Below are 20,884 nucleotides of genomic sequence, written 5' to 3'. Positions count from 1 at the left end.
CTGCCAAGTGGGAGTCGGGTTTTTGCACCCAGGGGATCCGTAATGAAGTATTTGGGTGCCGTTCAACCAGTATAAACACTTTTTGTAGAACAACGTTTCGGCTAATAACGTAGATCATACATAATAAACGTTTAGCACAACCATAATAGTACATTACTGTAGAGGCCGGCAACCCCACGTTCCGGCCGACGCTTGTATAGTGCTTTTCTCAAAAATGACATGAAATAAAATAAAAAATACGAGAAATCAAGCTGGCGGGATGCTAGTCTGGTCGCCCTGTTGCGTGCGCGTGTCGCGCTGGCTGCTGGCGCGGCGGCTGCGGGGCGGGTGCTGTTGGCGTAGGCCGTGTCGCAGAGCGCGCGTTGAAACAAAAGACGGTCGCATTACCGGCCAGCGGCCTGCAAAGTTGTATGAAATCTATTTGCAGGCCGCTAGAGTGACCGCGCGCAGGCAGGCGAGCCGCAGCGCCTGCAGCGCGATACTTCCCGGCCTATTATTTGTAACACAACGTCAATATTTCATGACATACTTGAGAAAAATGCTGTTAAAACTATTAAAACGCATATTGAAATTGGCTGGCTAGAACACACCTTTGGCTTCATCCCGCGCAGAATTCATTTATCGCTATCCCGCAGGAACTACGAGTATGCAATTTTCCGGGATAAAAACTATCTTATGTCCTTCTCCGGGACTCAAACTATCTGTATACCGATCCGTTTTATCTAAATACAAACAAACAGACTTACAAACTTTCGCATTATAAATTAGTGGCATGGGATCATTAGGGTTACGAGTTAGTACTTATTTCAAACGCGGGCTTTCAAAAGGGGGACACTGTAATAAAATCAGCACTTTAAAGCTTAATGTTTTTATCAAACTTATTTTAATTTTACTGAAGAAGTACATGTGGCGTGATGATATGAAATCAAACATAATCTCTATCGATAAAGGCTTATCGATTAAGCTGTCGCCAGGTTAACGCGGTGACCTAACCTAAACCTATTAGTAAGTCTGGGCTAAGCTCTGTCTGGTACACATTGCAAATCCTAGGACATCCAGGTGACATCACGCTGTATTTATGCTTAGAATCATCTGTAGGTAATTCTGTCTGTGCAAATTGTTTTAAAATTGATTCTTAATATTTCAGCAAATTGTGTTAATCTGACTGAAAACCTGAAGTACAGTCGAAGGCAAATATAAATCTTTACACTTTACCACCTTTCGCTGTCACTTCGTGTTTGAATTTTTGTATAAAATTGTCAGGAGGCAAGGTACTAAGTGTAAAGATGTACTTATTTACTTCTCATGCTCGTGAAGTTCGTTTTTATGCTGGATCTAGGCGACAAAAAATGACTTTTTATGCTCTAGTGCTTAAAGTAAAATCTTCGTCTAAGACCAACGTAATCGGGTGTCAACAGCCACAAACAAAAAGGTTTCTACATATTTATTTTAATATTTTTTTAATTTATGTAAACCTAAAAATCAATCAAAATAAACCAATAAAGCTAAAAAAAAGGATATAATAATGTATAAAAAATAAAAGGTACTTAGAAAGTGAAAAATTGTTTCCACTGTTGCTATTTCATTTCCTCGCAATCTACCTAAGTGAAAAGCAGAGTGTAAAACTCGACCATTAAACCCATTTTCCCCTCGACGTGTCTACCCACCCTGACTCGGATGGCTATATGAACGTCTCGGGTAAAATGGCTCGTTTTATGCTCTCGTTGTACAATCTACTATTTTGACTTCGACTGAAAGAAACAAAGAAAGAATACATTTTTTCGTGACAACATGGTAAGAATGTATAAGAATAAAAAATATGCATATCACGAAATGGTCCCAAATCAACAACTGTTGGTACTTATAGTTGTTTTTCAGATTTTTTTACGACATTTTTGTGTGAAGGAGTTCTAACATCAATGCATCCTCACTAAGTTTCGAGTTTATAATATTGGTAGGATATATTTTATGTAATAGGATTGTTATCATCACTGGCCAGATGCGTATTATTAAATTATCTAAGGCGTATTGTCATAATAGCACGTTTCAAGTTCCTGGCTGAAAAAAAAATTAAAAAGAAAACATTCCGTTTTCAAATCAACCCAGTTTTAGCTTTACTGCCTAGGTGCGGCCGATGAACTCGCTATAAATAGAAAAATCGATACCTGCAAGTGCATCCAGAATATAGTTCCTTGTCACTTCAAGTTATTTAAACAATTATTGTTGTCTGTAAACAATTGTAACTTGAATTTTTATTTTTAACTATCCTTAACATGCGTCTTCGCTAGCGGAAACCATTAGGGCTAGCATTCAATTGAAATTTGAGGAGTTGCAAAAATTCCTGCAGGAAATCCCAAAATTATAACGTCTTGAATTTTATTAGCGTTGCATTAAAAGCCACGCCAAATTGTATGTCTCTAATACATTCCAAAAGTTTATAATAATAATTAGTCGTTAAGTTTTTAAATTTTTTAAATTTTCTGCGCAAGTTTCTTATTTTTTTTTCGAAAGAACCTACCAAAAAGTATTCATCATCATCATCATCATCTCAGCCTATATACGTGTCTCACCGCTGAACACAGGCTTTCTCTCAGAATGAGAGGGCTTCGGCCGTAGTTCTCACGCGGGCTCTTTGCGTATTGGGAACTTCAGACCGTTCAACTGGTTCGTAAGTTAGTACTCATACCTAAAAGGCTGGCAACGCACTTGTGACTCTTCTGGTTTAACAGGTGTCCATGGGCGACGGTAATTTTACCACCACGCGATCCGTTTGCTCGTTTGCCTCATATTCCATAAAAAAAATTGTACAGGTTTCCTCACGATGTTTTGTTTCACCGTAAAGCTCGTGGTAAATTTCAAATTTCGAAACGTGGTTCGTGAGGAAACCTGTACTTCTTTTATGGAATAGGGGGCAAACGAGCAAACGGATCGCCTGATGGTAAGCGATTAGCGTTTACTTTTCGAAATTCATGTGCAAAATTACTTTAAAGTAATGTAACTCAGAAGTGCGAGCCGGGATTTGAACCCACGATCCTTTGCTGGAGAGGCCATAGGTCTAACCATGCCCACAGGCTTTATTTAAAAACCTTGAGTATCACGAATAAATGTTTTCCCTTCTTTCCTTCTTACACTTGTTTTGCATATTTTGCGTCTCGGAAACTGCGCACATAACTTTTTATTTGTTTACCCTGGCAAACATCCTGGTCATTCAATACATGAAGGAGAGACTTCACTTAATTTGCTGTAGAAAAGCTTTTTTTCTGTTTACATGATCCTTCCTTTTAGCTTTGCCGTTAGTAACTAATTGATAAGAGGAATGCCTGGAACATGTGTATCGTGCTGTGTAGTAACCTTCCTGACGAGTTGAAGGTGTTGCGTGGTAGATTATTTAAAGTAAGGCTGACTGAATGGCTACATGATCACTGCTTCGACTTTTTGAATTTTAAATCATAATCATTGTAATTTTAAATTTGCATGTTGATTTTGTACATCAACTGAACGACCTGACGATATCTACTTGTAAGACCTTATGCAAACGTATTCCAGCAAATAAATATTACATTTAATTTCAAAAAAAGTGGAACTTTCACATTTGTAGCATATGGACTAACTCCTATACTTATTTGTTATCCTCATTTTAATTTTAAATGGTAAAGATAATGTTATGTAATTTGAATGACAGCGAAAGTTACAGTCAACAAAACTTACAGTCAGAAATAAAACAACCGTGGGACACAGATATAATTATTCAATTAAAATACGCGGATCACTCATTAAGTTTCGACCAATCCGTGGCTCCCTGTCATGCCTCGTCAAAGGTTGTTTGCAGAAAAGAATTTCATGAAGCGCTCAAACACGAGTAAACACGCATGTCCCCAAAAAACCTTTGATGCCGACCCTCGCTAAAAAAGTGGCCAAGTGCATGACGGAGCATGCGCAGTGTTCTGTAATAATAATGCGGAAAATATACAATATTCATTTTTGTTAAATAACACACATAAAACAAATTAGCGAATGTACAATTGAAATAAAAACTATCCTAAAAATAACTAAGTAAAAAAAAATACGTTTACAAGTAAAAAATTTACCCCAACTCGCTGCCGGTGGGTAGCGGACCCAGTAGGCTGGGAGCATTGCCGCGTTGTATGGCAATGCTGATCCGCTGCGCCAGATAGGTTCCATAGCCTTCTCTGGTCACGCGTCTACTCCACTTAAATTAAATATTAAAATTATAATCGAATATCATAACTTCACTGTAATCGCATAGTTGTTGTAATTTATTTTTAAATTAATTATAAGTATTTACGTAGTACCTACTGCCGTAAATCATTTTTAAATATCTCAGAAGAACCATTTAGCTGGAATGGGGGTGAATCCCATCCCCAATATCACCAACAAAGCGGACATTTTCTAAATCTCTACACTATTGACAGGGTTAAGTGGTCAGCGCCGTGCCTGAGGTGAGCAAGATTAGCAAAAATTTTGTTAGCGCGTTTTGAGAGGCACAAAAGCGGTGTATATATTTAGGTGAAAAACGACCTGATGTATCTAAGTAGTAACGTGTCCGTTTAAACAAATTGACGTTCCAAATTGAAGAAATAACTTAAGCTCCATATTAAACTCTGTGCACTACTACATTTAACAGGTCATTTCATCATCATCAGCCTACAGCAATCCACTGCTGGACATAGGCCTCTTCCATGGCGCGCTACCACACTGTAGTGGTTGTCCTGCCATAAAAAGTTTTGCCCATAATCACCACGCTGGACAGGCGTGTTGGTGATCGCAGAACTAGGCCACTTGCACCAGCAACGCTGCTGGCCGTTGCTGGCCTGCTGAATTTTGCCTAGTTGCTTTAGGATAGTTATTCCGCCATCAGTCGATCGCCAGAGCCTCGTCAGTTGCTAGCAGGATGTACTGGACAGGTGAGATTGACATTTGGAGATTGAGATTTTGGGTCCCCCTTACGCCCCTCATTGTCAGGTCGTTTACTTAAGTTTTTTACCTAAGTCTACATAATCTCGCTCTACCTTAATCAAAGCGCTGCGTCGTCGGTTGAGCACCAGTATAGTGAATCTTGATGACAACTTTCTTGGGAAAACAGTGTGGTGGTATCCCCCTGCCTTCTACACCGCAGTGGTGGAGTTAGAAGTTCGTAGTTGGCAATAGCGAGCGCTGCATACTCTGACGTCAGCAGGGCTACTACGAAATTCGAAAATCGCCGTTCGTATCGTACCGTCCCTCTCACTCTCGTATGAAATAATATAAGCGTCAGCGGGACGGTACGATACGAACTTCGATTTTCAAATTTCGTAGTAGCGAAGAGCGGTCCATCCTATTCTAAAACCGGAAATACAAGGGTTCGCCTTTTGCCTCTCTGACTACGGAACGCTAAAATGTATTCACTCGCTACATCAGAAGCTATATGTCTACGTCCAAATAGCTTCTATTCAAACATGTTTGCAGTTGGATACGGTCAAAGCGAGACGGGGTGAATTTGACGCCGACATTGAAATGAGACTGCATTCAGACACTTTGATGAGAACACTCCTGAAACAGCTTTTTTTAACTGTAGGTCTTCCAAATAGGTACATTACTGGACTAGCTACAGAAATAAGTTTGGTGAATAGCGCTATTAATAACGAGGTGCCGACAAAGCAGGATGCAACAACACAAAATTCCCAAAAAGGAGAATGGCCAAAAGATTCGTTACAATTTACGAAAAATACTCTCTTCGGGCACTTTGCTGGCCGCTGCTGTGGCACGCTCGCTTCGGAGTGCAGCTCGTGCCGCTCGGGTAGGGTCACACTTCTTCCTAACCACTGGCTCGTCGTCGTATCTATCGAATACCTAATAAGTAATAGTACTAAGGTACGACAAGGTACACTCCGTGAGCTCTTAAAAAACCTTCGGATTTTAGAAGCATGCTTCGGATATTGACGAAGGGACGATGAGACGCGATCGTGATATGCGGTTCTGTTCTGTTATAAACTTGCAAAACTTACTTAGTGCAATGTTTCGGGAAACAGTTTTCCACATTTCCACAGTCAAAGCGGAGCAATATCTTCCACTTCCAATTACAGATGTGCAAGTTGCGGAAAGTTTCCAGAAAGTTGAAAAAAATCTCGGAAACTTCTGGAAATTTTCACAAGATTTATAGAAAATTTAAATTTAAGAAACGGAAAGTTTCAATCCTTATTATTCTTATTCTTCATACAAAATTGTGAGAAGTTTCCGTTTTCCTATATGAGAAATTCCGTAATTTTGGAAAGTTTCCTTTGGCTCATCAGTACTTCCAAGTCAACTATACATTCTTCTTCTAATTTCAGCGCGTGTCTTCAGAGACGCCCTGCCCCGACGGCCGCTTCTGTCCAGCGCACTGGCTGTGCTGCGAGGAGGGCTGCTGCGCGCCCGCGACTGCGCCGCCGCGTCGCGACCACGAGAATGTGCTGAAGGAGCTACGGTACCCGTGGTACGCGCAGTGGTGAGTACCAGGATGACAGGGGACATGAAGAGATCGGGGAATAGACTGCCACTGAGTCCGCCGTAAAAGTAGCTGCGGTAGCCGTGGTACGCATATTGCGAGGACAATAAGAGGTAAGAAGAAATCATCGGAGTATCAGGATTAGACTAGATCCACCACTTCTAAAGCTGCTGTGATGCCCGGTACACGAAGTAAGTACCACGATAATAGGAGATCTTGTGGCCCTTTACAAAATGCTGGGAAAACGCGTGTTTTTTAATTATACTTAAGTAATATAAGTACTTAGTTTGAAAGTACATGAAGTGATGATGATGTCCTCCATGTCTGTTTATTAAGTACATGAAGTACCTAGTTGTTTACACGCAATTTGATCGGTAATTCCGATAGCATTGACAACAGGCTGTTGGCTTGGTGGTATTGCGTTGGACTTGTACAGTCAAAGGCAAAAATATCGATACGGCCATAGTTGCAAAAATATGTATACACGGTGCATGAAGTCGTGTATACATATTTTTGTAACTTTGGCCGTGTCGATATCTTCACGGAGGTTTTTTATTTATACGTTTTATTGACTAAATAAAAACTAGTTTGTTTTATTTTTAAATCACATCCAAATTATCTTCTCAAAAAAAAAGTCCGTACAAAAAAATGCCCCTGTTCGGTCGCTCAGGTAGGTACGAGTAGGTAAGTATTTTTAAATAGAAAATCCGTCTTCTTGGCTAATCTGTAATCAAAAATATCATGACTAATCTGGTTTCCCGCTCCAGGCCAGTCCTGTTCCTCCTGGGCACGCTGGGTGGCATCCTGATCTGCTGCGTGTGGTGCCTGGCGTGCCGACGGTCGGGGCGCGTGTACGCGTGCTCGCTGGCGTGCTGCGTGCGGCGGCAGGCCTCCGACCAGGACTCCGCGGGCTCGGTGTACCCGCCGCCGCGGTACAGCCGCTGCGGCTCGTTCCACCAGGCTCCACCACCCTACTCGGAGGTAGAGTCAAGCACTTTACATTAGCCACCATAGAACCTTTTCAAAGGAAAAGTCATTACGATTTTCATTGTTAATTAATGCGATGTCACAATGACGTTTACTGAGAAATGGTTCCAGACTGTACCAACTTGTTATAAAAAAGATGGTAAATTATTAAACCGAAAACCTCAGACACCGTTGTTGGAATTACTTTACTCACCGCCGCGACCTTATGACAGCAATGTTTACGCAAGAAATGCGTGTTCAAGCAGTTCCTCCACCTCCACACTGAAAGAAAACACACAAATCCCACAAACCCATCTATTCTATCACCATCACCACTCTACACTGACACGTTTCAAACTCAACAAGAGCGCATCTTCAGAGTCACACAACCGTGTTCACCATGCTACCAAATGTTAGACTCATTGTGATTTGTGTGTGTTCTACAGTGTGGAGGTGGAGGAACAACATGAACACACATTTGTTGCATAAACGTAGCTATCTAAGATCGCGGGTGAGCAAAGAAATTGTTTCAGTTCATTGATATGGACCTCCGCAAAGTAACGCCTGATTGAGAGACTTATTTTAATGAAACATAGCTTAATCACTACAAGGAAACTCGCTTCACCTAAAACTGCATCGAAATCGGTCCATCCATTTGAGAGCCACGATGCCACAAACAGTATTGGCGTCAAACTTACTCTTTTTGCGTCGGGGGTTGTGCAAAGCCGCTAAAAGGGTCGCTAGTAAGCAATAAATATGATAGCTTTTGGGTGACACTATTTTACCGGCCCGGATAATACTGTAATGGAAATACCGACCCGATTTTTCGTGTACAGTCAGCTGCAGATAAAGGGTACCCCACTCCACTGCAACTGTAACGGGTGGTATGTAAGTATGGATACACGCCCATACAAACTCATGTCAACTGACAACAGGAATCGGGTCGGTATTTCCATGTGGGTATATTATCCGGGCCGGTAAATAGTGTCACCCTAGCTTTTGATACGGCGTTAAAAAGTTTCCTGTGTTGCCAGGTGACGAGCAAACCGGACTTGTTCCCGCTGGTCATCACGTGCGAAGAGGGAGACGGCAAGTCCGGCGGGAACTATCTCATGGTGCACTACTTCAGGAACTATGTTATCAGGGCTCCTGGTAAGTCCAACAACAAAAAACCGACCAATATGCGAGGCGGATTGATTGCGTACAATTTTTTTTAGGTATCTATAAATATCCATGGGTTGCAGAGCCTCAATCTTTTCTAAGCAAAGAGCTAACATGATACCCAATTTCAAGCTTTTAGGGCAACCGAAATTTCCCTATACTAAACATTTCTATTCTATTCTATAAGTTTTTCGGTTACGGCAATTTATATGGCAAAACACCTAAGCTTTCTTAATGACTGTATCTTTTGACTGTGGGGACACATCTGGAGACCCTGTTTTTACAGCTCGGAATCATGGACTAAGTCTACCTCCCAAATTTTGTTGAAACCGGAGAGATAAACTCAGGGTACAATTTATGGTAGATAAAGTAGAAATGCCCACCTCCAACGTGTTACTGAGGAAAAAAGGTCTTGATATATGGACAGACGGACAACAAAGTGCTAGTTGGATCTTTGTGACATTGTATAGATTTATGTGAAAGTGAAGGAGGACTTATTTTCTGCATGAAACCGCAATATGCATGCACAACGCATGTGTTGTGCAGACGAAGCTGCAGGGCTATCTACTACGAAACTCGAAACTCGAAGTTCGCATCGTGCGGTCCCTCTGACACTTATACTGTTTAATACGTGAGCGAGAGGGACGGTACTATACGAACTTCGAGTTTCGAGTTTTGTAGTAGCCCTGCTGTCTTGCATGGTGTGATAGCAAAATGTCAAGGTAAAGGTTGTAAAGCTTGGTTGTAGTTCATTAATACAATTATGCACAAATTGACTTAGAACTAAGTCTATTAAATTACCGTGAACCTCCTACTTAGTCTTTCAGTAACCCCGTTGTATTATGGTCGTGTAGAAGCTTAAAAAATGCTGACACCCGTTAAACACGCATTTAAGCGCCACGAGGGAGCTCTAAACTTAACGAAATTGAACGTAACCAGTGTCAGTGCCCTATTATTTTTGTATTTGATTATGTTATAAAATTGGTGTGTCGAATCTATTCTGCCTATTTGATATCGGAAAACAATCAAATAGCTATGCGACTCACTGCTAAGACTAAGACATAATTTCGTTAAGATCTACGCTAATTGACAGAGATTAAATCGGGTTAAAGGGAACAAATGATGGTTCTCTCTGTTCTGTAGACAAAGAAGATGGCTCTGACAGAGTAGCTGTAGCAAGTTTACAATTTATTATTTGACGAATTGATGCTGCGGTGGTTTTAAATAGTTTTTATGACAAATATTAACCCGCCACTGGGCGTTACAGTACATATATTTTTTTCATGTATTTCTACAACTAGAACGGTTTCACTGTTTTTGATGTGGCTTTTTGCTGATGGGTTACATATAATAAAATGAACTTACTTACTCTTTCAGGTTCTATATCAGCGACGAGTACTGCAGAATCTCTCAACTCCAGTTTCATATGCAACGCAGCAAATGAAGTAAGTCATGTTCATAGAAAATCACGTACTTACATCGTAACTAATACGTTAGACATTTATAGAGCTAGAAACAGATACAAGTTAGAAAGCATCGAGAAGCGAGTGTGATTCCGATATTTCTGTCGATTTGACTGTAAGGGAGTGCATGGCGGGTTGATTGAAAATACAGATGACCACTGTTTCTTCTCTCGGCATGAGTTCTGACTGCCAAGCGAGCAAAGTTGAATGAGCTTTATCTTTTATAGTTCTATGTCTCTGCGACAAACTAGTGGAGAGCTCTCGCTGAAAGTGTGAACAGCGAGTGATCAACGTGTATCTCCTTTTTTTTTATTTGACTGGATGGCAAACGAGCAAGAGGGTCTCCTGATGGTAAGAGATCACCACCGCCCATAAACATCTGTAACACCAGGGGTACTGCAGATGCGTTGCCAACCTAGAGGCCTAAGATGGAATACCTCAAGTGCCAGTAATTTCACCAGCTGTCTTACTCTCCACGCCGAAACACAACGGTGCAAGCACTGCTGCTTCACGGGAGGATTAGCGAGCAAGATGATGGTAGCAATCCGGACGGACCTTGCACAAGGTCCTACCACCTGCAAAATCATCATCATTACTTGTAGAAGATTAGGTTACAGTTTTCTACATTATCTATTATAAGTACATACAGGGGCTACTAAGAAATTCGAAAATCGTAGTTCCTATCGTACCGTCCCTCTCATTATTAGCGTAAGCGGGACGGCAAGATACGTTCGAATTTTGCACTTCGCAGTATAGGGCCGCCAGGACGTATATAAAATAATCAATATTCAAATGAATTCTACAGCCAATTCGTAGAAAAATGACACCACGGAAATGAGCCGGTTGAAACCCTCGTACCCGTAAACCTTTCGCAGGCGAATTCAATCATCCCACCCCCGTATTCTACGGACTTCGAGAGCTGGGGCGCGGGTTGCGGGCTGCTACGCTCGCTGTCCTCGCTGACGGAGCGGGAGCCCCGGCCGCCGCCGCGGTCCCGCACGGCGCCCGAGCCCGCGCGCGAGCCCCCTGCCGCCTTCCGGGAGAACCTCGTCACGTCACCCGTCCAGCCGATGGTGAGGATAACTATTTTTAACTTAAATCCTACAATACTGTTGTAGCTCCTCAACTCTGCGCTATGAGCAAATATAGAAACTCCAGCCCAATCCTACATTTCGCTATCGAAGTTTCTCCTCAACTCTGACGCATATACAATTTCCGACGCTCCTTCGGACTTCGGTCCCCAGGTCTAACATCTGCCTGGAGACATCTCTCTATTAGGAGTCTCCCCCCACATTGTAAATCCTACAATTAAACTTACATGCGAATGTTTATTACTTCTTCACGCCACAAAGGTTGAACGGATTTGCACAAAATTTGGTATATAGGTGTCTAGATAGGGATAAGTATCTGAAATAAACACATAAGGCAATTTTTTGTCCCGATATTCCCACGCGATCGGATAAAACCTCAAAATCTCATCCGCTGTGTAGAGCCGAAATTTGCACTGTTCACACTGATTTTCAGTGACTGTTCATAATGCAATGTCAATAAAGACCATGATGTAACTTTTGGAAATTCCCACGAGAAATCAGTTAAATCCCGATATTTCCATTTAACTGATTTGCGCGTGTGAAGTCGCGGGAAATCACAGTATTGATGTAGCTTGATGACTCATCAAGTTGTTATTGATGATTTACAGCAAGACCCCTCCTTCGACCTCGAGTTAGAGCTGATAGACTGCGAGATGTACTGCGACGGCGCGTGCAAGCCGCGTCTGGGCGCGTCGCCGCCCGCGCACCGCTCCCCCGCGCGCGACGAAAACTACGAACAAGAAGCCAACGGCCTCCGCCACCTCTTCACCCGCCCCTCCACCGAATCCCCAGCCACCTGCGAATCCCCCCCACAACCCACCAGCCCAACACAATCCAGAGACTCAACGCTACGGAGACCTAGCGACGAAAGACGGCATCGCAGGATAGAGAGCATCAAAAAGACCACAAAAGCGAGGAAAACGAGCTTATACATGCCTTTGTCGAGTTACCCTTCGCGGACGAGGGTTTCGCCTGGCGTGAGGTCTTCTAGGTCGGCGCCTGCGACCCCCTGCGGGGCGCTGGTGCCCAACTTGCTCCACTTCACGCGGGGGTCCGCCACGAGGCAGGGGTCGCGGTCGTCGCGGTGTGACGACGAAAACGACCCCCTTTTGGACGTTGAGAGCTCCCGCGCTGACCACAAGTTTTAGTTCGCCATCGCTTTTTAATTTTTATTCCGTGCCGGCTCTGAGATCGCGTCGCTGTTTCGCTGAATGGTCTGTTTGGCAGTGTTTAATTTCGCAGCCACCTGGTTTTAAGGGTTACGTATTATGAAAAGGAAAAATCGGAATCGAATCGGAATGTGTTTTCCATGAACCAATAGAAACACTTCGTCTACCTATCCTCGCACAGCACCGCTCTGGTGGAAACAGCTGAGCGGAGCCAGGCGAGGCAAATGAAGGGTTTCTATTGGTTCATGAAAAACATTCCTCGCCTCACATCCTCGCACATCTCTGGTTGAAACGGAGCGTAAGACTTGGCTGACTTTTCTGAAAAAAGGGGATAAAAAAAGAACTCTATGTAACCCCCTGTTTGATCATCCATTGATTAAATTTATCTGACGGATAAAATTATGATGCTGTCTCTGTTTCTTTTGTTCAAATAGACGGAGACGGCATCACATTTACCCGTCAAATAAAATTAATCAATGGGTGGTGAAACAGCCCCTAAATCTCTACAAATTGTTGCCATGTTAAGTGAATATGAACATACATAGTAGGTACAAGTAAACGTATGTTCTATGTATGTAAAGTGGTATCCTCGTTTAATTTCTACCTACTTTAAATTAAATAGGAGCCTGACTAGTTGGTATGTGAGAGTAACTTCTGCCAAACGGTGCATAAAGTGAAATGTTGGAGAAAGTGAGTGTTTAAATACGTTTTAAAATAGGTTAATGTTTTATTGAGGTTTTATGAAAGTGCGGCCTAACGGACCCGACTGTTGCCAACTGTCATTAAAATTTATAATGCCCCCTAATACTAACGTTTATTAACGCGAAGCAACTATCCCTGTCGCACAAGTTGCTGTTGGATAGGGATAGATGCTGTCGTTGATAAACGATGGTGAATGGGATTGGTCTCCGTGTGACAAAGTCCCACATTCTCAATGTTGTGAATGTCAATTTTATGCTCATTATTACCGTAGAGCGATTTACGCAAACTGTGTAGTTAGTTTAAATGTTATTCAATAATTATGATATTATTATTGCATTTAAATTTAAGGAAAAGAGCTTGATGGACCATTGTTCACATGCCTTCTGAATAAGAACGTTAAGAAGCGGCTACTTTGTTTCATTTAATCCTTATCTTTATTTTCTCTTAAAAGTTAGTTACCGTTACAGTTTTAAAATTTCGTGATTCTCACTCTTATTTAGCTTGTGTTCATAAAAATTCTAATTAGGTAGTCCGTCAGTTAATATCAGAAAATATTGAAAACTTGAAAAATAACCAGTTAAGGATTCGCGTGACGTTTTGCCAGTATGCAGTGTAAGATTTGTATGCTAAACATGGTGGGACTTTACTACAAATAAAACACGCGCAATCAATTCAATTCAATTGAAATTTAGGAAAAGTGGCTCCATCAATTTTTGATGATTCTGCCAGTGTCGAGGTTGACAGAGACACGGTGGGTGGTGGACTTGATTCAAAATCAGCCAGTTTTCGGTGGGATAACTACCAGTTACTATCTGAAATGAGGATACGATACAGTAGGTTAAACTAAACAATAAATACATGGAATAATTAGATGATGAGATACAGTAAACTAAGATATGACAGTTCACTACAGGTAATAAAACATTGAAACAAGAATGAACATAAAAAAAAAAAAAGACTACATTTACAATTTTATTTTATTTTTAGTCAAAAATTTGTCTAAAATTACACAAAATGGAGAGAACACTAAAGTTAGGAGAAAATTAATATTAATAGGACGAATTCACGAGGGAGGTACTATATAAAGGAACAGATATTTTTTACATTCCAAAAACATATGTTCTAGGGTTCCATCAGCCAAACCACATTCACAGATGGCATTGTCCCTTATTCGAAGCTTTGTTAAAAATACAGGAGAACAAAAATGACCCAGTCTTAACCTAATAATGATGGAGGTATTTAACTTAGAGAATTCTCTATTAATAAAAAACCATGGTCTCGTAGGAATAGATGATTGAAGGTTTCCAAAATGTCTTCCCTTAATTAGGCGAGATGATTGCCACAAATCATTCCAAATTCAAACATTTGAGGTTTCACAAGGGCCTTAATGTCACGGCTAAAGCATTCATTGTAGTCAGACGAACCTAGATGAATTGCTTGTCTGCACACAAATCACTATCTCATTATCCACAATACCACAGTGACTCGGAATCACGCAATAACAACTTCAAGATTGGCTAGATGACAATCACGAAGAGCATCTTTGATTTTTAGCGTCAAATAAAGTTAACAGCAAGTTTTTTTAAATAACGCGTACGCGCTCTTTCGCGGTGTTGTATCCTGGAACTGCTCCAGCTACTGTTTAAACTGTGCAATCTGAACACGCCGTTATTATTTCATTAGAGTTACTTATGGTTTGTATTCAATTTATAAGTTTAGATTTTTAGATTTCACATAACTTATAAGAACGTGTTTAACGAATTTGTGATAGTTATGAGGACTTTTTTAAGAGTGAGTAAAACCATTTTAGCAAAAGTGACGTTTGCTTTGTCCTGTCATCCTGTGACATCTATGCCTGCCTGCCTGTACTGACACTGACCTGACAGTGAAGTGACAGTTAAAGAGAGTCGCTAGGTTTTGTTTGTGCATTGTTTACTGTATTTTTATAGTACCGAGAACCTAGAAACGTATTACCGCTACAAAAATGAGTTTACAGACGGATTTTGGACCTGACTCAGGCGGGCGCGTGAAGGTAACCCCAATATTCACTCAGAAACTAAGCATTACTTCGTTCAACATTTCAGACTTATTACAACAACTGTTTTCCAGGGCTTAGTAATCGTGAAACCAATAGTTTATGGCAACATAGCTCGTTATTTTGGAAAGAAACGAGAAGAAGATGGTCATACACATCAATGGACAGTGTATTTAAAGCCATATGCCAATGAAGACATGTCGAATTACATTAAGAAAGTTAACTTCAAACTCCACGAAAGTTACACGAATCCGAATAGGATAGTGTCGAAGCCGCCGTACGAGCTGACTGAAACAGGCTGGGGAGAGTTCGAGATTGTTATCAAGATATACTTCCATGACCCTAACGAGAGACCGGTAAGTTTGCGTCTTAAAAATTGTTGACAGTAAATTTTTACATCCTGCATTGGCAATGTGGTGAAAAAGTAGAATGGCGAAGATTAGAATCTGTAGTCATCTGTACTTACTGTGTACTGTAGTCATCTGCACTTACTAAATTATTTAAAGAAATACTAAATATTGTGGGACAACTTATGTCAATTATAACAGAGATTGGCATCTTGTGAAATAGAATTTGGCAACATGGTGTTGTACTTGTAAAGGTTGAAGGACTAGAGTTTAAATCTAGGTCAGACGGGTCTTCATTTTGTTATTTTTCTTTTTATTACTTGTTAAGCTTATTTAAATATGTATCTTTTCCAAAAAAATATTTAATAAAAAAACTTAAAGCTAAGCTCGATCACCACATGCCTTATTTGTGATCCAATGTGTGACTATGAACCATATCTTTCACCACAGGTGGCATTATACCACATCCTCAAGCTCTTCCAATCTCCGGTGTCGGAAGGAGCCCCCCCTGTAATCGGTCGGGCACTCGTTAGCGAGTCCTATGAGGAGATAGTCTTCCAAGAGCCCACTCAGCTCATGCAGCATCTTCTGACCACAGTCAAGCCTATCACAAATGGACCATGGAATCATGACACTAATTGTATGTACCTAATTTATATATCAAGGAAATGGGAAGAGAAACTGAATCATAATTTAAATTCTAGTTGAGAGATCACTTTTTATTAATATTTAATCTAAGAAAGAAAGAAGAAATGGGTATATTCACATTTACAAAGACACACAAATACAACAAAATCAAAACAAAAAAACAATAAACAGCAAACGCAAAAAAAATAAAAATATGAAAATAAAAATACACAATTTTGTGTCCCTGCAAAAGCGATGCGGCCGCTGACTCAGCATTATGCTGAGGCGTTAGACGCCTGCAGCGCTGATATTCTGTCAGAATCCTCTTCTCCTCCTTTCCCAATCCAATCACCTCTGCCAATTTTATTACTGATAAAAATCTCTTCTACATATAATTATTTTCGGTTGCGGAGGGGGAAAACTGTTTCATGTTAGTATGTCATAACATAACAACCATTTCTGGTTTAGCTTTGAATGATTTGAAGTCGCCCATGTGCTTAACACATGCTCTTAATGTAACTATTTTTTATTAACACTTTATTTAATTTACTTTGCTCTGGTCTTATGAAGCCAAATTTACCAATTGTATTACCATCTTTCTGTTATTTCCAGTTGAAGAAAAGAAAGAGAAAACACTAGAGAAAATATTATCAGCTCAAACCAAAGTGAGGAGCGAAATTGCAGAACTGAAAGAGAAGCTGCAACTAGCCAAGGAAACCAGCGCCAAGTTCAAAGAGGAGATCGCCAAGTTACAAAACAGTTCTAATATGCTGTCTGTCATCTAGAGTAAAGTAAATAAGAAGAAGTGATTTCATTTACTTGTAAATTTAGACACAATTATTAATTTAATCAGTTGCTATATTGAGGATGTCCATGAGGTTAGACAAAATCCTTGCTACTGGACCACATGCCGTCACTTTGAAATTGAACTTATATAAGGCTGCATTTCCACCAGAGATGCGAGGCATGTCTTTGTCATGAACCAATAGAAACGCTTCATTAACCTATCCTCATTCACCGCAGCTCTAGTGGAAACAGCTCCGCGAAGCGAGAGTAGGTAAACAAAGTGTTTCTATTGGTTCGCGAGAACCACTTTCTTCGCAACACATGCTCACACTGGTGGAAGCTCAGCCTCACACATGTTTTTTTTTTTAGTAATAGCTAAGACTGTCTTTGGTAATAAAAATAAGGTACAGGTGGAGCACAAATATAAGTTACATCAACACGCAAACGAGTTGACAAATTCTGAACTAAACTGAATGTAAACATCTATGTAATATAGACCTTGCTGCTCGTTTTATGTTCACTTCTCTAGAGACTGGACAAAAGGTGTCTATGGCAGTTGGCGGTACCGTGAAATCTCTGTGACATCTGAGACATTTGTGTACCGCTAGGATTAGTAAAGTGAACCAATCGCAAGCAAGACTCACCCTTAACGGACCTAACCATACTAAAGCCATCTAGCAATATTGCTGTCAGAAAACTCAATATTATAATAGACTGTATAAAAGTTATAATAATTAATACAACAATCGGGACTTATCACGTTAACAAAAGTAATAATAACAATGTAATGTGGTCGAAACGTCAAGGTAATTGTTAGGTCTCTACTCGTTTGTCAGCGTGAGTGGTCCCTATTGTGATATTAATTATGAGTGAAAATCTAGAGTTTAAAACATTATGGGGCTGTTTCACCATCCATTGATTAGTGTTAACTGGCGGTTACGTGTGAAGCCGTCTCTATATGTTTTGTTCGAATAGACGGAGACAGCATCACATTTAACCGTCGGTTAACGCTAATCATTGGATGGTGAAACAGCCCCTATACCTAATAATATGTTTAATAAAAAGTTTTTTTAATATATATTTGTTTTGCTTTTGCTATTATGCTAAAATGCCCCAAAAACACCGTATTGTAACCCAAAGTTGTACATTTTACGTAGAATAGAATGCTATTTTTATTACTGCTTGTATAAAAACATTTTAATATACATTTGCAAAGAAAACTAACCGATTGTTAGTATTATTACAACTATTTCTTTGTATAATAATACCGGACATTCGATTCGATTAAGGGTTAGTACACGTAGACAAGACAGTTTGCTTGTTTGTTTATATTTATTGTACAAAAATTAAAAACAAAAAGGTTACATAAATAAAAGTAGTGTTAAGTACAAAGGCGGACTTATCCCTGCAGGGATCTCTGCCAGTCAACCTTTGAGTGGTAGAGGAGCAATCCAAAAAACAAGGATCAACAAATAGAGCAAAACATTTGAATAAATATAAATGCATAATGTAAACCTCAAATACCTTACTATATACAATAAATATATAACAAATATATAAAACATTAATATTTCTATAGCTAAATATGAAATAAAATACATAAATACACACATACAGACAGACAACCACACAGTAGTCAGTCGTAGTCTCAGATGCTTAATTTGTCAAGAAGACATCTAAGGTGTATTACAACATGTTTTACAGCTTGTTGTTTGTTGTTGCAAGTTGTAGTAACAAGCTGGGATATGTGGTGCATAGGAAAATTCGTGTCTGTACTACTGTCCAGTGGTGGTGTAGCGGTATAGCACGCAGCACGGAATGCTGAGGACCTGGGTCCGATTCCCAGCGCTGGTCTCTTTTTCTGGTTTTTCTGTGCATCTATGTTTCAGTTTGTATTTTCGATATAGATTTTACGGGATGACCGTGAAAGTAATAAAATTTGGAGTTGAAATAAAAAATACAAAAAGACTCCAAAAACCAAGGGATGTTTAGCAATAAGTCCGATCCGCATTGGCGATCCGTTATTTCAAATAGCGAATCTAATGTGTTAAGGCTGCATTTCAACCAGAGGGCCTGCTCCGAAGTTCGTATCGTACCGTCCCTCTCGCTCTCGTATTAAATAGTATAAGTGTCAGAGGGACCGAACGACACGAACTTCGAATTTCGTAGCAGCCCTGCTGAGATGTACGAGGAATGTGTTCTCATGAACCAATAAAAACGCTCTAATATTTACCTATCCAGTGGAAGCCGTGGTGGCCGAGTGGTTTGACATATGGCCTCTCAAGCAGAGGATCGTGGGTTCAAACCCCGGCGCGCACCTCTGAGTTTTTCGAAATTCATGTGCGGAATTACATTTGAAATTTACCACGAGCTTTACGGTGAAGGAAAAACATCGTGAGGAAACCTGCACAAACCTGCGAAGCAATTCAATGGTATGTGTGAAGTTCCCAATCCGCACAGGGCCCGCGTGGGAACTACGGCCCAAGCCCTCTCATTCTGAGAGCGCCTGTGTCCAGCATTGGGACGTATATAGGCTGGGATGATGATGATGATGAATTACCTATCCTCGTACAGCACAGCGCAACTCTAGTGGAAACAGCTGAGCGAAACAAGGATAGGTAATAATAATCGTTTCTACTGGTTCGTGAAAAACACATCCTCGCACTTCTCTGGTGGAAACACAGCTTGATGGTCCAGTTTATCGCCCTTTGGGTACGGAACCCTAAAAGGTACACTGACCAACTACAAACTGCCAAAGGAAACAACAGTCGTATTTTTAGTTGTCCTTCGTTATTACAACGTATCGATCCAAAACGATGAAAAATACCTCGCAATTATCGATATACTATCCATACTTTAAAAGCTCGTATCACAAATAAATGTATAACCTAATTTGAGCCTTGAAGCGCACGGCGTAAAGTTCCCTTAGTAAGTTTATCGATTTTGAGATACTAGCTTTTATAATAGTGACAATATGGTAGATAAGGGAAGTTTTCATATTCAATCGATTTTTACCTTTATTGTTTGCTGTATAAGAGTGGAGTTTGAAGGCGTTAAAACAGTCACAGGTGTTATTACGTGTCTAATAAAGATTCAGTTAATGGCTGCTTTTTATCGATAGGTATTAAATATGAATGTTATTTTGCCTTTGACAGATGTCCTTAGGAAGTATAAAATAGTACATTGTGCATTAAAGGGCGTAAGAAGGGGATTACTAACGAGAGTCTATTAGAAGTTTAATGACTGATGAGAAGAATTTTAATGACCCGAGTTTGTAATCCCCTTACGGCTCGTGATACACACAATGATTTTCATCACACTGCGAGGAAAAAAATGCAAAAAATTAAATTATTTTGTGTCCAAACACTTCACAGCTCAGCAAAAGCAACACGCTAAGTAAACAACTGAATAAAATATGTCTGCCCGCCAATACAGGGGGCTACTACAAAATTCGAACATCGAAGTTCGTATCGTACCGTCCCTCTTACTCTCGTATTTGAATAATATTAGCGTCAGGAAAATTATATGAACTTCGATTTCTTGGTACCTAGCCATACGAAAGCCATACGAAATTTCTTGGTATGAATACGAGTGTTTGCACTTGAGTCTTGGCTGTTTGTATGTATTTAAGTATATATGTCGGCGGCCGATCGTAAAATCAGCCAGATCACGGAATTCCTAGGCATATCGTGAAAAGGCGCCATTTTATGATATCGTATGAATTGTGCACAACGCACGAGCCGAGCGAGCGAAGCGAGCGTGCCGCGGTAGCGGCCGGCGAAGTGCCAGCACCGATATGGCGGCGTTTCATGATATGCCTAGGAATTTCATGATCTGCCTAATCGTCACTAGGCAAATCGTTAAACGGTGAGTTTTGAACGATATAGCGGATGTCCCTTAGCCAATTCATGAAATGGCGCCATTTCACGATATGCCTAGGAATTTCGTGATCTGGCGGATTTCACAATCGGCTGCCGACATACATAATGTAATGCGTTGTCTAGCATCTAGGTTTGCTTGTTTTGGGGCTAGGTCAATTGGTGTAATTTGTCC

The 20,884-nt window shown here is 40.5% G+C and overlaps 2 protein-coding genes across 2 annotated transcripts; both read left to right on the top strand.

Annotated features, from left to right (window-relative positions):
- Positions 1-3,327: 3,327 nt before the first annotated feature.
- LOC141427695 (uncharacterized) lies at positions 3,328-13,443 on the top strand. Its single transcript, XM_074087290.1, has 7 exons — positions 3,328-3,393; positions 6,330-6,484; positions 7,252-7,465; positions 8,485-8,602; positions 9,989-10,056; positions 10,950-11,147; positions 11,774-13,443. Exons 1-7 carry the CDS (start codon positions 3,328-3,330, stop codon positions 12,311-12,313), a joined length of 1,359 nt encoding a protein of 452 aa, XP_073943391.1. The 3' UTR covers positions 12,314-13,443.
- Positions 13,444-14,913: 1,470 nt separating this feature from the next.
- Positions 14,914-17,907, top strand: Gas41 (YEATS domain-containing protein 4 Gas41). Its single transcript, XM_074087500.1, has 4 exons — positions 14,914-15,068; positions 15,146-15,427; positions 15,869-16,058; positions 16,658-17,907. The coding sequence occupies exons 1-4, from the start codon at positions 15,021-15,023 to the stop codon at positions 16,828-16,830; spliced, it is 693 nt and encodes a 230-aa protein (XP_073943601.1). The 5' UTR covers positions 14,914-15,020; the 3' UTR covers positions 16,831-17,907.
- The last annotated feature ends 2,977 nt before the right edge of the window (positions 17,908-20,884 follow it).

This window comes from Choristoneura fumiferana, chromosome 5 (assembly GCF_025370935.1).
Source record: "Choristoneura fumiferana chromosome 5, NRCan_CFum_1, whole genome shotgun sequence".
NCBI lineage: Eukaryota > Metazoa > Arthropoda > Insecta > Lepidoptera > Tortricidae > Choristoneura > Choristoneura fumiferana.
The sequence above is the reverse complement of the archived record's forward strand: the minus strand, read 5'-3'. Positions and strand labels throughout refer to the sequence as shown.